This window comes from Typopeltis vanoorti, chromosome 8, assembly GCF_054136105.1.
Source record: "Typopeltis vanoorti isolate ZY-2024b chromosome 8, IOZ_Tvanoo_1.0, whole genome shotgun sequence".
Taxonomy (NCBI): Eukaryota; Metazoa; Arthropoda; class Arachnida; order Uropygi; family Thelyphonidae; genus Typopeltis; species Typopeltis vanoorti.
The window spans coordinates 4,529,114-4,547,067 of NC_143556.1; the positions used below are offsets into that span (position 1 = coordinate 4,529,114).

Genomic DNA, 17,954 nt, shown 5'->3' on the forward strand with positions numbered 1-17,954 from the left:
CAAATTTATTATAGTCTTACCAAGTGAAAAATAAACTTTCAACTTTTTATAATGCTTGCAAAAATATTTTGATAAGAGACTCGTCTTGGATGCATAGCACATAAAACATCTTTTTCTTCTTCTGTTTGTCGAGGGAGCCATATCTATGTCTTCATTAGAATTTCCTTCAAATCATGTCTGAAATTGATGAAGTTTCAGGTGTAAAGGCCTATTCACACCTGTAGAGATTTCTGAACGCCTTTTTATTTGTTCTAACACTAACTGCATTATGAGATTTCTAATAAATATTCTACACCGTATTTTCACATTGTTGTTCAGCATATGAATAATGTGAGCATTTATATTTATGAGCTATACTTACATCGGAGCTTGTGGTAATTTACTATCAAAAAAAAAGAAAAAAAAAGTGTGGAATATCACTCGTAACATATGCACACACAGCTAGTCAGGACCTTCAACCTATACAATAAAATATCTATGTCAATTAGCAAGTATCTGTAAGATCTGCCGGGACCTCCGCAGGGTCAAATATCACAAAATCTTAGCATAACACGTGTTAAACCAAACTGACAGCAACAAAAGTGCAAACTAGCACTTTTAATATACTCATGCACAGCTAGTCATGACCTCCAACCTATACAATAGATAGGTTAAAGAATATTCGTGTTAGCAATTAGCACGTGTTTGTCAGATCAGATGCGAGCGCCGCCCAAGTGTTAAGCAGTGCCATGAGGCAGGCTCCCTCTATACAACACCATGTCGATGGTACTGGTCCCAGGGATTATCAAAATAAAAATAATTATTTGGAGCTTATATAATTAGAATAAAATATAATTATCTTTATATGTATATATAAATTTAATATTTTTTTAAAAATTTTTTCTGCCTCCAGTATAATTGTAACATAAACTCTAAGTTTTCCGCCCTTTTACTTTTCCGTCTGCAGCATTTGCCCATTCTGCCCCTGCTTCGCGCCGCACCTGTGACTACATTACCTGTTTAGTCAATGCTTGCCCCAGGGAATTTGCAGAAACCAGTTTGTTAAAGTAGAAAGTTCGAAGATTCCCCTAAAAATAATGCATTACTTCTAATAAATCCAAGCTATTATACAAACCAGTTGCATCTCCCAGCAATGTCACAGTGATGTATGTGCATGCACCTACTGGGGATCTAGACATAATAAAGTTCAGTTCAAGTAGTACCGTTACCACCAGGATAATAAATCTAACTTTAGATTGGCCAGTTGATTAGAAAATAAACACATAGTAAAAGTATGGAACACAAGTAGCACAGGTTGGCGTATAATATGTAATAATTTTTTGGGTTGATTCAGCAAACCATAATAAATTTGAGATACCAGTTTGACAAACCCACCCAAATTCAAACTACTGGTTCTTATGACCTGGTGCAAACTAACTCTAATACATCCTAAGGAACATGTCTACTAGATCTCTGTAATGATTGAATTTATTATAGCAGTATTTATTACAATCAGGTTTGAAGTGCAGATCAAATAAATATCTGTTACCTTCACATCTTGGAGTTGTTGCAGACCATCCATAGCGATCACATTCACGGCGATTTGGACCTATTAAGCGAAAGCCAGTATCACAATAGTAGTTGATTTCAAATTTATATGAATACACAAACTCCTCTGCAAGCTGTATTTCTAAAATATGGCCATTTTCTGGACTTTCTGGTTGATCACAAACAATAACTGAAAATAAAATATAAATAATAATTATTAACATAATATTATTATTATTATTATTCAGGCCTCCATCGAGTCAAAAGACTCATCGTGGGAGGTCCTTCCTAAGAACATAAAGTCTGTCACGACTTATCAAGGGGAGGTCCCCCCCCTAAGAAACACAAAGTCTATCATACCACTCCTTAAATTCATTGACCATTCTCGCTCTCACCACTCCATCAGGCAATGCATTCCATGGTTCAACTACCCTCCATGCAAAGAAACCACTCCTCACCCTCTTGCTCACAGTTTCCTTTCGTAAAACGTCATCAAGTTTCCTTTCTTGATGACAAGAGGCCTTCCAGGGATCGCCTCTTGTCATCACTCCTTCCCACTGTTCAACCAAGCGAAAGAACTCCCCAGTGTCAACCCTGTAACCACCTCTCAACTGTTTAAAAGTCTCAATCATATCATCTCTCCTTCTTCTATCCACCAAACTCTGCAGTCCACATTTCCTCAGCCGATCGTCATAACCAAAATTGTACAGTCCTGAAACCATCTTTGTCATCCATCTTTGTACCCTTTCCACAGTTAATTTATCCCCTTCAAATCCTGGGGACCAAATCTGAGAACAATAGTCCAAGTGTGGTCTGATCAGAGACTTATACAACAGAATGATAACCCTTTTATCTCTGCAGGTCGGTCTCCTTCTCATAATTGCAGCAATCCTCATGTGTTACCTTCACCACCTTTGCAATATGTCCCCTCAATTTCAGGTTTCTATCAATCATCAATCCCAGATCTCATATCTCCCCTACTTCCTCCAGTATAACTCCTCCCATAGAGTATTCAGCATCCCATCGATGTTTCCCAAACCTCAAGATCTTACATTTTGCTGCATTAAACCGACATCCCCATTCATTTGCCCATCTATCTAGCTTATTCAAATCCTCTTGCAGGGCTACCACATCTGCACTATTACTAATAATCCTTCCCAGCTTCGCATCATCTGCAAACAACTGAATATCCCTTGCAATCCACTGGCAATGTCATTGATATAAAGGTTAAACAATATAGGTCCTAGTAATGAGCCCTGTGGGACCCCACTTGTAACCCTCTGCCTTCTTGAAACTGCTCCACCATACACAACTCTCTGATACCTATCAGACAGCCAATCCTGAATCCAGTTGACCAATCTGACATCCAGACTCATGTGCTGCAACTTAAATATCAGCTTATCATGTGGCACCCTGTCAAATGCCTTTGCTAAGTCTACGAAAATTGCAGTATATGTCTTTCTCTCATCTAATGTTCTTGTAACTTTATTATAAAAGGCTAGCATATTGCTAAAACAAGAGCGCCCCTTCACAAATTCATGTTGACTCACACAGATAACATCACCCTCATCTGCCCAATGCTGTATACGGTCCCTCACTACTTTCTCCAAGATCTTAACTACTGATGACACACAAATTGGCCTATAATTAGACAATTCCAGTCTGTTACCACCCTTATGCAATGGCACTATCTTACCTTCCTTCCATTCCCTTTGCACCTTTCCCGCAGCCAGACTTTCACTGAAAAGCCAGGTTAAAGGCACTGTCAGTTCCCTAGCACATTCTCTCAAAACTCATGGTGAAATACCATCCAGTCAAAAAGCTTTACTGACATCCAGAGTACTCAGTATCTGAAACACACTCTCCTCCTGTCCCTCTAAACCTTGAACCTGCCCTATCTCTCTGGCATTAAAACTGACTCCTCTAGGATGAAATACTCCAATAGAGTGTTCATTGAACAATTCCACTATGTCCTCTGCATCAGTCCCTCTATTCCCATTTTTATCCCACAGTATCATTCTTCCATAGTCATTTCTCCTCCTACTGGCCACATAGCTAAAAAATTCCATAGGATTTTCTTTGGATCTTAGGGCCAATCTCCTCTCATATTCCAGTTTCGCTTTCCTTACCACACTAGTCACTCTTCTGGCCTATGTCTTATATTCTTCATGCATCTTCTATTCACCTGTCTCCTTATATCTCTTCCATAGCCTCTTTTTTGCATGCAATTCCTGTTTAATATTGTTTGTCATCCACTTTACTCCAAATTGTGTCCTCTTCTTCACTCGTGTTATACAACTTACCATTGCTGCTAACAAATATTCTTTCGCAATTTCCCATGCACTAATGATATCCCAGCCTTCAAATTCCTCCCTCCATGAAACTTCCCGAAGTTGATGTCTAAGACTATTATAATCACCTGCCTTATAATTCCACATAAGTTCCCGTCTCTTTGATACTCCTGCATGTCTATTCATTTTCCAAGTCAAAACCATATAGTCACACTCTCCAACTGGTGGGAGAGATGTCATCTCAGTTATTATCAATTCTTCTGATGCTATAACCAAATCCAAAACTCTTGAACCTCTTGTTCCCTCTGTTATATGTTGCCTAAGACATTTGTCCCTCAAGAATTCTAGAAATTCCATTCCCCTATTGCTACATGCATCTTCCTCTCTCCAATTTATACTACTGTAGTTAAAATCTCCCATAACAATCATTCTTCTTGCACTTGCCTAACTTAACTGTCTAATCATCTCCTGGTCCCCATCCTGTGTGCCCCTGGGTCTGTAGCAACACCCGACTAAATATCCTGCCTTGCCTACGTCTACCTTTCACCACATGCTCTCAAAATCATTTGTCTCATTTCCTTCCAAAGCCTCCACTCTTAGAGGACATAGGTCATCACTTATCATAAGCAGTACCCCACCACCACGCTTTCCCCTCCTATTCTGTCAAAAAATACTGCACCCAGCAACTTCTATTCCTGTTATTATATCCTCTTCTGTCAACCCCATCTCAGCGATCCCAATAATTTTTGGCCAGGCTGATGCTATCTGCACCACCAATTCCTCTTCCTTATTCTGTATACTCCTAGCATTAGTATAAAGCATATAAACGCCATTGTTTCTATACCCAACATTATCCCCTCTAGACTCCATTGGGCTCAGTGTTACCTGATGTCTTCTCCCTTCTCCCAAGTATCCATTCCCATAAGCAGCCATCCCTGCTATCATCCTCCCTGGGACACACTGACTCATTCAGAACAGCAATCTCTCCAGATGCCTAAGTCCTTCCTCATTCAAATGTAAGCGGTCTCTCACATACAATTCCTCTCTTTCCTCAAATGCAATCCAAGTATCCACATATACCAGTCCTCTCTTGTCACACATTCTAGCTATTATTATTCAATATTACTGCTCTTCTGCTCAGCTCATCATTATCATACCTAGGCAACACACATATAAACATAAAGACATACGAGTATATTAACATATAAACAAATAATTGCCAGCCTGGTTGGCCAAGTGGTTAGTGTATCTGCTCTCCAGCCAAAAGGCTGTGGGCTTGAATTCAGCCATGGGCATGGATGTTTGTGATTGTCTGTGGAAATACTAGTGGTTGTGGCCATCAGCAGATTGTGTTGGTGTAGTTGCAGGAACTGAGTGGTGGAGACAAGAGTTGTAGAGCAGGTGCCCTCCCATGATGAGTCTTTGGACTCCCTGGAGGTGTAAAATAATAATAATAATAATAAATCATGAAATATTCTGAGGATTAAGAGAGGAAATAAAAGTAAATGTTATATATTATAAAAACTATATTATTAAAAACATGAACACTGAATAATATCAAATATGCAAGAAAAACTGGTTATTTGATTTGAAAAAATCTTGTAATAACAGGAAAGAATACTTAAGGAGACATTTTTAAACAGTTACATGTGCCATGTGCTGTTGCACTTTCATTAATGGTTAAGAAAGAAAGGTGGTATTAAGACTGAAAAATTTCTGAAAGATCACAGTGCTACTAAAATTGTTTAAAGTTGCATTTAAAAAAAAAATAATAATAATATTTTTTACAATGGAGCAGTCTGTATTGTAAAAACAGGGTAAGATGAAAATTAAATGAGGTTTTAATTAAAGGATATAAGTCTACATATCTGTTTGTAAATTTTTCAAAGTAAGGATGGAAAAAACTTGGCAAAGGAATCGATCAGGGTGTAGATTGTCATACAAGTAAAAGTCGTCAACACAACATATCTAATAAGTGAGTGCTGAAATACATTCAGATAAATAAAAAAACATGAGTAAAACCAATGATGAAAAAATCAACAATGAAAAGATGAATTGTGAATTATGCTAATTATTGATTTAAAACAGCTTAGAATAAAGATAAAAGGAATAAAAATCATGTTTTATACATGATAAACCAGCAACATAATAGGTGCTCAACATTTCATTTAAAATGTCATTAGATGCACATAGCAGCACACTTATTCCTTTTATCTTAGTTTTTTTTTCTTTGCATAATTCCATAATTTTTGTAGTATTTTTACTATGAGTATAGTATAAGTATTTCTTAGGATGTTTCTTTGTGCCCTTCACACAAAGAAACATGACATATTTGCTTCTTTATCTCTGGATGTTAGTGTGTTCTTCAATAACCAAGTAATTCTATGTGCAATCTTGGACACTTTAGCAATGTGTCCTCTGAACTTCATCTCCCTAACCACCAACACCCCCAAGTCCCTAGCCTCATGAATCTATTGGAGTACCTTTCCATCAATGTAGTATGAAGCTAAATAAGCCAGCTTATTTAAATCATCCTGCAAACTCTCAACATCGGCTTGATTTTTTATTGCACTACCCCAACTTTGCATCATCAGCAAACAACTGAATATCTCCCTTCAAGCCGTTTCCTATATCATTTATATACAAATTAAACAATAGCAGCCCAAGCACAGATCCCTGAGGCACACCACTGGTCACCTGCCTCATTCTGGACTCTGCTCTCCATACACCACTTTCTGCTCTCTCTCCCTCGGCCATTCTCTTATCCATATCACCGGTTTAGTATCCACCTCTATCTGCTCCAATTTGCCCAACAGTATTCCATGGGGTATGCTGTCAAAAGCTTAGCAAAATCCAGAAGCACCACTGTTAGGCATTTTCTTTGTTCAACTCAGATGTCATTCTATTATAAAAAGTTAATAAACTGCTAAGGCAGGATCAACCTTTAACAGAACCATGTTGGGCCCCAATAGATTATCATATTCTGATCCACCCATTCTTGAATTCTGTCTTTAACCAACTTTTCCAATACTTTTACCACCACACCCGAGATGGTGATTGGACTGTAATTAACTGCCACAGTCTTAGAGCCACCTTTATGCAAAGAAACTACTTTGCCTTCCTTCCACTCCCTAGGGACTACACCAGAGTTCAAACTTAAGTTAAATAACCAAGTAAGAGGCATTGACAATTCCTTTGCACATTCACGCAACACACGAGCTGATATTCCATCTAAACCCAGCAGTGTTTGCATTTAAATTCTGCAATACACTAAGTACCTCTGATTTCTTAACTTCAATTCTCACATTACTTATTGCTACAGGTACAGAATATCCTCACTTGGGTGATAGACTTTCGAAAAGTGATCACTCAGTAACTCTATTATTACATCTGAAATGTCACCTCAATACCATCAGCACCCACTAAGGTTATCCTTCCAAAGTCATTGTTCCTTTTACTTGCCACATAGCAGAAGAACTCTTTGGGATTACTCTTGATCTCTGTGGCTAAGGTCTTCTCATAATCTGATTTAGCTTATCTTACTATGCTGGTAACCTTCCTAGCTTTGTACAGCTCATTGGTGTACTGATATCCTTTTTCCTTGTAAATTCTCCATAACTTTTTCTTTTTTTTGCAGATCAAGCCTAATACTACTACTACTCATCCATCTAACACCTACCTTGTTTGTCTTCCTGACTATAGATATAAATTTCAAAACAAAATAGTATAAAGATATTCAATGAAAAAACACAAATAATAACTTGTAAAGAAAAAACAAATAAAATAATAACAGAGAAACTAATAGCCTAGTAACAAATAAAATAGCGATAGATAATAAAATATTAGAAGTAAATACTTTTGGCTACCTGGGATGTACATTTTCATATGAAATGTTAAAATATTAAACTTTGTTAAAATAAATTTTATAATTAACAATATATTACACAATCTCTAGTAGAGAAACATACTAGAACCAGTTTCCTTTGTTGTTACATGGTGATCAGCATTCATTTTGGTAAATTATGAAGACTACAACCATGTTAAGAATAATTACCTTAATTTTCCAATGTTTCGACCTTCATATTAAGATCATTATGTGGAGTATACACATATATTATTCAAATACATACTAGATTGTATTTCAAAGTATGCCAAAGTAGCAATAATTTGATCAAATGTTATTCTGCTGGCCTGATCTCTAGTAAAAAAAAAAAAAAAACTACATCAAAGCTATATTCTATTTATAACATCAGAGAACAAATTCATATAAATAGTTTTAATATGGCAAATTTGGTGGCCTAATCAATAATTTCAGAGTGGGCTTGCAGCTGACACATGGCAGAACGTATTTCAGGGGAAAGATGTTAGCAATGCATGGGATAAAATCAGTGGGTATCTGAGGAAGGCAATATCAGAATGTGTCCTATGGTCAAGAAGACAAACAAGGTAGGCTTTAGATGGATGAGTAGTAGTAGTATTAGGCTTCATCTGCAAAAAAAATAAAAAGTTATGGAGAATTTACAAGGAGAAAGGCGATCAGTACAAGGCTCAAGCTAGGAAGGTTACCAGCATAGTAAGAAAAGCTAAATCAGATTATGAGAAGACTTTAGCCAAGGAAATCAAGGGTAATAGTAAAGAGTTCTTCCGCTATGTGGCAAGTAAAAGGAAGAATGACTTTGGAAGGATAACCTTAGTGGGTGCTGATAGTACTGAGGTGACAATTCAGATGTAATAGTAGAGTTTCTGAGTGATCACTTTTCAAAAGTCTATCACCCAAGTGAGGATATCTCTGTACCAGTAGCAATGTGAGAATTGAAGTTAAGAAATCAGAGGTACTTAGTATATTACAAAATTTAAATACAAACACTGCTGTAGGTTTAGATGGAATATCAGCTTGTGTGTTGCATGAATGTGCAAAGGAATTGTCAATGCCTCTTACTTGGTTATTTAACTAAGTTTGAACTCTGGTGTGGTCCCTAGGAAGTGGAGGGAAGGCAAAGTAGTTTCTTTGTATAAAGGTGGCTCTAAACTGTTGCAGTTAATTACAGTCTAATCACCATCTCGGGTGTGGTGGTAAAAGTATTGGAAAAGTTGGTTAAAGACAGAATTCAAGAATGGGTGGATCAGAAAATGATAATCTATAGGGGCCAACATGGTTCTGTTAAAGGTTGATCCTGCCTTAGCAATTTATTAACATTTTATAATAGAATGACATCTGAGTTGGACAAAGGAAATGCCTAACAGTGGTGCTTCTGGATTTTGCTAAGACTTTTGACAGCATACCCCCATGGAACACTGTTGCACAAATTGGAGGATGGGGATGAATACTAAACTGGTGATATGGATAGGAGAATGGCTCAGGGAGAGAGATACCAGAAGGTATGGAGGAGCAGAGTCCAGGATGAGGCAGGTGAACAGTGGTGTGCCTCAGGGCTCTGTGCTTGGGCCATTGTTGTTTAATTTGTACATAAATGATATAGGAAATGGAAATGGGTTGTTTCTTATCTTTCCATTTTGCCAGCTTATGGCAAAAGCTGGCAAAATGGGCAATAGGTAATGGCTGTCCGTTCAGTATGGGAAAAGTGTAAAGTTGTGCATTTTGGGATTAAAAGATTACCAGCTGTGTGCTACAATGATGGAACAGTACTCCAAGAGATTTATGAGGCTAGGGACTTGAGGGTGTTGGTGGATAGGGAGATGAAGTTCAGGAGACACATTGCCAAGGTGTCCAAGATTGCACATAGGATTACTTGGTTATTGAGGACATCCAGAGATAAAGAGGTTATTATTCCCCTTTATATGGCATTGATACTTCCACATTTGGATTACTGTGCTCAGGTTTGGTCACCTGGATTCCTTGGAGATGAGGTGGTTGTGGAGAGGGTTCAGAGCAGAGTGACTAAGTTGGTGAGTGATGTAAAAAATGCTCCCTATTTGATAGATTGAGAGCTTGTGGATTGCAGAAGTTGGTTGATAGGCAGAGAAGAGGGGATATGATAGAAACATTTAAATTATTAAAAGGGTTTTATAAGGTTGATGTAGAGGAAATGTTTCGGCTGTGTAATAGCGATGGAAGAACAAGAGTTCTATAAATAAATTCAAGAAGAGATATGTTAGATATTGTTTTGATAGTTTGGGACTCCTGCAATGAGTCTGCTGACTCCATGGAGATACCAGTAATAATAATAAATTAACAGAAGTATTTGTTATATTAAAGCTAATATTTCTGCTTACTACAGTCCTAATTATAATTAACTCTTAGAACAAATGGTTGTTTGAGTAGAATATGTGTCATCCATATTCTTGGGATTTTTAGACCACCATTATTCTTAAGATTAGGGTGGTTTATAAGAATTTCACAGCCATCCTTAAATTTATGTTCATACCATGTTTTAGTGTGATGTAAAGAAGAGGTGCTTTTTCCAGTCAATTCTATGTAGAGTATTCTCGGAATTATCAAAAAGGCTTGATTTACCATAGTTATTAAATTTAATGTGTCATTAAATTTATATTTATATTTCTTTTTTTTTTTGGATAGGAATTGGGCATCTTGTTCCACCTATATAGGCAAATTACAGGTGCAAAGAATACGGTACACTGCAGGGTGGGCCAGTCTAGGAAGTGGATCCTTGGATGAGTTGAATAAGTTCCTTCATTTTGCAGAAGGGTTAAAGGTGGCATTAAGGTTGTATTTCTGTAGTATTCCATTTATTTTTTCTAATATCCCTTTAATGTGTGGAATGGTTTCAGTTTTACTGTAATCTAGTTTATTTTTGTTTTTGAGTAGAGTCTTGTGAAGATTTTGTGTTTACAGTATTTTTTATGTAAATGCTGGTAACTTTTAATTCATGTTTAAGTGCTTGCTCACTGGGAAATCTTTAAAGTCCTGTTTTTTAGTTTATTAATGACATCTAGTTTTTATGCTGTATTAAAACTAATTATATTGCTGGCCTAGTTGGCCGAGTTGTTTGCATATCTGCTCTCCAGCCAAAAGGCTGTGGGTTCAAATCCTGCTGTGGGTATGAATGTTTGTGATTGTCTGTGGAAATACTAGTGGTGGTCGGCGGTAGATGCCATTGGTGTAGATCAGTGCTTCTCAAAGTGTGGTATGCATACCCCTGGGGGGTAGACGAATGGTCTTCAGGGGGTATTTTCGTGGAAATTTTCGGCTATTATTATTATTATTATTATTATTATTATCTGAGACCTCCAGGGAGTCAAGGACTCATCGAGGGAGGCTGTAAATTACCCAACCCAGCTATCATACCTACCCTTAAATTCATTCACACTAGATGCACTCACTGCCTGTAAGGGCAAATTATTCCACTCACTCGCTGCTCTCTGGGAGAAAAACCTAGCTCTTACCCCTTTCTTGACTGCAAATAAATTTAACTTCTATGGATGCCCCCGTGTTCTCTCCCCACCTTCCATATAACGAAAAATTTCATCAGTTGAAATGCTATAACACCCATTCAAAAGTTTATAGACCTCTATCATATCACCCCTTTTTCTCCTGTTAACCAGAGTCTGTAACCCACATACTCTCACTCTGTCCTCATAATCTAAATCCCATAATCCAGATATAATCTTTATTACTCTTCTTTGCACCCTTTCCACAGCTTCTTTATCCCCTTGGAACCCGGGAGATGAAATCTGTGCACAGTAATTAAAGTGTGGTCTTATCAAAGCCTTATAAAGAGGCAAAATTACTTCCTTATCCTTACATGTCAAGGTTCGCTTCAACATTGAAATTATCCTCTGAGTTGTATTTACAACTTTTGCTATGTGATCTCTGAACTATAAATTCTTATCTACCAATACACCAAGATCTCTTGCCTCTTCGGTTTCTTGTAACATAACCCTGCTAATATAATATGCTGCTGGAACTCTAATCATGCCAAAGTACATAACTCTACACTTACTAATATTAAACTGACAGCCATTTTTGTTTGCCCAGATTTCCAGTATATTCAAATCATTTTGTAATTGCTGAATATCAGTAGCATCCCTGATTGCTCTGCCTATCTTCGCATCATCAGCAAACAATTGCAAATCTGATGATAGACCCTGCTTGATGTCATTAATGTATAGATTGAACAATAATGGCTCAAGGACTGAAACCTGAGGTACACCACTAATTACCTTAATCTGGCAGATTCACAAACACTGTATACCACTTTTTGATATCTATCTGTTAACCATCCCCTGATCCAAGTCAATAGATTATGTTCCAATCCCATATTCTCCAGTTTACACAACAGCCTATCGTGTGGTATCCTATCAAATGCCTTAGAAAAATCCAACATTATCATAGTGTATCCATTCCCTTTATCCAACTCGGCCATAACAATGTTATAAAATACTATGCTATCATTGACGCATGGAATCATTATTATATGCAATTAGAGACAACTGTGATAAAAGCAGCACTAACTAATGAATCACATCTCACAATTCCCACAATACCTATATTCCCACAATATGCCAGCAAAGATTGGTCGATTGGTAGAGCCTCTGCTACTAATGGCTCATGCAAAAAGTTAAGCAAGTTTGAGCATGGTTAGTAGTTGGAAGGGTTTCAATTATTCGATGCTGTTGGCACACTCTCCCTCAATGAGTCTTTGGACTCCCAGGAGTCCAAATAAGTAATGTAAGTAATAAAGTAATAAAAATAAGTAATGTAAGGTAAAGGGCCAAACACACATTTATTTTCCCTTCATACGAGGGTGGTCTGAAAAGTTCTCGGCCTAACAACGAAAAAACGAATTTATAATTTCAAAATTATTTTTATTTTTATTTTTCAACATAATCTCCCTTAAGACTAATACATTTATTCCAGTGATGCTCCAGCACCATTATCCCATCCATGTAGTGGTTCTTAGTAAAATCTGCAAAATATCCCTCTGCAGCTACAATCACCTCTTGATTCAAAGAAAAATGCTCAACAGCAAGGAAGAGTTTTGGTTTTGGGAAGAGATAGAGGTCAACGGGATCCAAATCTGAGGAATAGGGTGGATGTTCCAACAATTCATAGTGCAGATCCCTTAATTTTCACATTGCCAAAACACCTTTGTGGGCAGGTACATTGTCATGATGAAAGATGATCTTTTTCTTCTACAAATCGGGTATTTTCTAACGAATGTTTTCATCTAGTCTTGTTGAAAGATCAGAATAATATTCCCCGATTATTGTTTTATCCTTTTCAAGATAATTAATAAACAAAATGCCTTTAGCATCCCAAAACACCAATGCCATGACCTTTCCTGTTGATGTCTTCTTTGGTGCTGAACAACTGGATTCTGTCCACTGTTTTGACTGCTGTTTGGATTCTGGTGTATACTGGTGAATCCAAGGTCTCATCCATAGTAATAAATCAATGCACAAAATCAGTTTTATTCTTGTTAAAATACTCCAAGCACTGTTCAGAGATTTTCATGTGAGTGCATTTTTGATCTGCTGTGAAGCAAGTGTGGCACCCATCTTGCGCAAAGCTTTTTCATTTGCAATTCTTCATGCAAAATATATCTTACACATTCTTTTGAAATGCCTATAGTCTCAGCAATTTCATGAACTTTGGCTTGCTAGTCATCCAATACCATATCGTGCACTTAATCAATGATTTTTGGTGTTGTTACACTTTTTGGACTTCCTTCATGTGGATCATCTTCAAGGCTGGTACGGCCATGTTTATACTCGGCAGCCCATTTCATTAATTGTCGAAAACGAAGGCAAAGAGTGCCCATAAACTTTTATGAACTTCAAATGAATTTCTTTTGGAATTAAACTTTTTTTTTTTGCAAAGAATTTTATAACCGCATGATACTAATTTTATTCATTTCAAGGGATACAGACAACACTTTTGCTTCAGGCAGCTGTATAAAACAAACTACTTGATAGAATGAATTGCAATTTCACATGGATGCTTATGACAGATGTACCAACTTAGGAAAAAAAAAATCTTGCCAATAGTGTTGCCATCTATGGTCAAGGCCGAGAACCTTTCAGACCACCCTCGCACTGTGGGATGAGACAGCCTCTTAGACATCTTGCTCTCTGTATGGGTGTTAGATGCAGTCTGTGTCATAAAATTACTTCAAAAATGCCTATTGCATTTCATCACCTCCAGGCATAACCTGGCAGTGTAGATATATGTGTTGGCTGATTAGGAAGTTTCCTAAATGCATTACCATCTGGTTGTCCCATATACATTATCTGGCAGACAGCCTGTAGAACTGCTTTAATGCTATACCCTCTAAGATGTGGGAGGTGCAGGATCTCCACAGTATATTTGGTATGCCCTTGATGAGTATCACTTACAGAACATGTCATAAGATTGGAAGAGGGGGAAATATACAGAACACCTGATTTGGGATCCAAAATAGGGTAGCAGCCACTTGAGACCCCATTAAGGAAGTTGGTAGTAGTGGTGGTGTTTTGCTAGGCAATGAAGATCAATTATCAATCACCTAATAGGTCTAGATGGCATTTTCTACAACTAGGAAGATACCGGTTCATGGATTTTCAGAAACTACATTTTCGTATCACACCTGATGTCAGATAATATAAAGCAGGGCCATTACCAAAGAAGGTATCATTTTACAGCAAGAATATTCACTGAAGTTACCAGAGATAATTTGGTGAAAACAGGTGAAGGTGTGAGAAACTGGGTTTATTGATAAGGAGACCTGTACATTGCACATCACTGAAACTGCAATGGTCTATAGTTTCATAATTATGCATATAACTCATGTATTGTTTAATTTTATTTAGTGAGATATTCATTTTTACGTAAAATGCTCTGAAAACCACATACTTGAAACATGTGCATTATTGTTTTTTTTATATAGATGAAGGCAGAACTGCAGTAAAGATTAACATCCAGGCTTTACAGCACGATTCAAATACTTAGATTATCTTTATTGTTTCTGCCATTTCTCCAGTGATTCTACACTTTTCAAACATACAGCCATTACAAACATGAGAAGATGTAAAATTCAGGAACTAAAGTCAAGTTCAAAAGGGGGTGGAAGGAAAGCAAGATTGTACCACTTCATAAAGGAGGTGACAAAACTTGAGCTTCAAATTATAGGTCAATCTGTGTGTCAGCGTTGTGGTTAAAGTACTGGATAGGTTAGAAAGAACCAGGGGTTCAGAATTGAGTTGACAAGAGTGGTATTCTCTGATGTATGGTGCAGGTTTTTTAAAGAAAGGTCATCTTTTAGTAATCTGCTTACTTATTACAATAACATGATAGGTGCATTGGACAAGGGAGATGGATACCCAGTAGTACACTTAGATTTTATAAAGACTTTGATAGATTGCAACATAAATTGATAACTAAACTATAATGGATGTGGTTGGATATTAGATTAGCACATTGGATTGAAGACTAGCTGCTGTCTGATAGGTATCAGAAAGTTGTGTATGGGAGAGCAATATCCCAGAAAATGAAAGTCACTAGTGGTGTGCCTAAAGTCTTTTCAAGGCAGTTGCTTTTTAATCTGTATGTTAATGATATTGGAGAAGGTTTGAATGAGGTTGATTGTCGTAATGCAAGTTGGAAAGAACTACGAGAAGTACAGCGATTGTTGTGACTTTACTTGTGAACTTGAATAGACTGAGTGAAGGCACAGGAATAGGGTTACCAGTTCAGTGTTGCAAAGTGTAAAATTTTGAAATTTGGAAAACAAAGATGGAATGGAGGGTATCAACTTGGTGGGGATATACTGGAAGAGGTAGAAGAAATAAGAGAGCTGGGTGTGATAGGGGATAGGGATCTAAAATTGTGAAGACAACACAATGAATTCTGACAACAATACAAATGACCCTGACTTCTAGAAGTATGGAAATTCTAGTTCCATTTTATAAGGCCTTAGTTAGGCTACATATGGACTATTGTCACAAATTTGGTCACTTTGTTTTCAAGAGGATGAAGAGGTATTGAAAAGGATCCAGAGGTAATTGACTAAAGTGGTTTCTGGTATCTAGTATGTTGAATATGAAAAGATTCAATTTACTGAGTCTAGTGGATAGGAAGAGGAGATGATGTGATAGCCATATATAAGTTGGTAAGTTGGTACGGGGGATTGTTTTAAGATTAATGTTGGAGAAATTTTGGACAGAATGTTGGAAATGCTGGAGAGAACAAGAAGTCATCCCTGAAAGCTGTATAACAAGGGTGTGGGCAAAGGAATGAGAAGCAGATTTTTTTGCACAGAGAGTGGTGAATGATTGAAATGCACTGCCTAAGAGTGTGGTGTCTGCAGGGAATGTGAATGTATTTAATGCATGGCATGATGAGCTGTGTGTATGACAAAGGGGCCTCCTGCAATGAGTTTTTAACTCCATGGAGGTCTGGAAATAACAATAATAATAATAATAATCTCATCTCATCTTCTTTATACCCTCTTTTACTTTGTGGTGTCGAGAGTCCATTGATCATCGGACCTCAATCTGTTTACAGGATTACAGGATAAGGTGGTCAGCCCTATGCCTTGGTATATCCTATGGTCTGTAGTGTTAAGTTCTCAAGGCCAGTTTGCCTGCTTTGCTGGATGAAAAACCCAAGAATAAACTGAGGAAAAAACCCTGCTGTCCACACCCAAGACTGGCTAACTTGGCTATGGCTGAGGAAGATCCTTCAGCTCCTCACGTTACCGACGGGAATCGAACCTAGGACACTCCTTCCCCAGGCATATGGTTGCGAAGCGCATAGCCACTAGGCTAACTGTGCGGACCTAATAATAATATTCAAATCAAATACTTCAAATACAGAAAACTAAAATAAATTTAGTTTAATCCTTTATCCAAGTGTGTGCAAACAAAGTTTGTGCCTGAAAGTATCTTCAGGACTGGGATAAAGTGGTACAATACCAGGCAACTCCTTGCAAAGGTGGAGCAAGCTACCAACACTCCTATCTCAGTATCTCCCATAATGCAAAACACAACTCCTTGCGGATATGTATAATGTTATGCATTAAGGGAAGGGCCACTACCCAGACTAGTTTCAACCTTTATTGAGGTCTCTTTAGTGGGAGCCAGGCCCAAGTGGAGATACCAATGCAGAAGCATTAGCAAGGTCATCGCCTCCTATAGGAGCTGCCAAATGGTGTGCCACCTTTTTATTAAATTACTCTGGATTTAGAGAAAGATATTAAAAGTTTATTTTTCACTTGGTTAGACTATAATAAATTTAGTTTAATCCTTTATCCAAGTGTGTGCAAACAAAGTTTGCGCCTGAAAGTATCTTCAGGACTGGGGTAAAGTGGTACAACACCAGGCAACTCCTTTGCAAGGAGTTGCCTGGTGTTGTACCACTAGTCTGGGTAGTGGCTCTTCCCTTAATGCATAACATTATACATATCTGCAAGGAGATGTGTTTTGCATTATGGGAGATACTGAAATAGGAGTGTTGGTAGCTTGCTCCACCATTGCAAGGAGTTGCCCGGTGTTGTACCACTTTACCCCAGTCCTGAAGATACTTTCAGGCGCAAACTTTGTTTGCACACACTTGGATAAAGGATTAAACTAAATTTATTATAGTCTAACCAAGTGAAAAATAAAATTTTAACAGAAAACTAAAATTTAAATAATAACAAAGTTTAAAATGTATTAAAGTTTTCGTTATTTAATGAATCCAAAGATGAAATTGTAGGTATCTTAACAAAAACCTTTGCATATGGCAAACTCAGAATCCCAATTTCCATCATCTTCACATGTAAGTATGTCGCTTCCATTGTAGGGAGCATATCTCTGATTGCATTCAACTTCCACTTCATCATAAGGAGTATAATAATCCCCTGCTTTATTTCCTCTAATTACTCCATTGGCAATCTGTGGTGGATCTGGACAGTATACTTCAGCTGTAGATACAAAACATGAAAATAAATAATTATAACAATGAAATTTATTCACACAAATATTCATTTAATTAGATCAAATACTATATTATTACTCTACATATATAGAAGAAGAAGAAGTCAGCAATGGTGAGATTTTCATCCAGTGGTGTCCCGTGAAGTTTTAAGTGGGGGGTGCTGCCTATACAAAATAATTTTAAAAAAATTATTTTTTTCTGATCAGTAACCAATTTATTATTAAATAAATCTACAGATTTATTTATTAATAAATTGATTA

The 17,954-nt window shown here is 37.2% G+C and overlaps 1 protein-coding gene across 1 annotated transcript in view; it reads right to left on the minus strand.

Annotated features, from left to right (window-relative positions):
* Positions 1-17,954, minus strand: part of LOC150103690 (complement factor B-like) — a 271,622-nt gene that overhangs the window by 186,712 nt on the left and 66,956 nt on the right. Inside the window, exons 5-6 of the mRNA XM_090396496.1 lie at positions 17,489-17,680; positions 1,529-1,717 (exon numbers count right to left, since the gene is read on the minus strand). Of these exons, the coding sequence (XP_090252622.1) occupies positions 1,529-1,717; positions 17,489-17,680 (381 nt within the window). The remainder of the gene's footprint in view (positions 1-1,528; positions 1,718-17,488; positions 17,681-17,954) is intronic.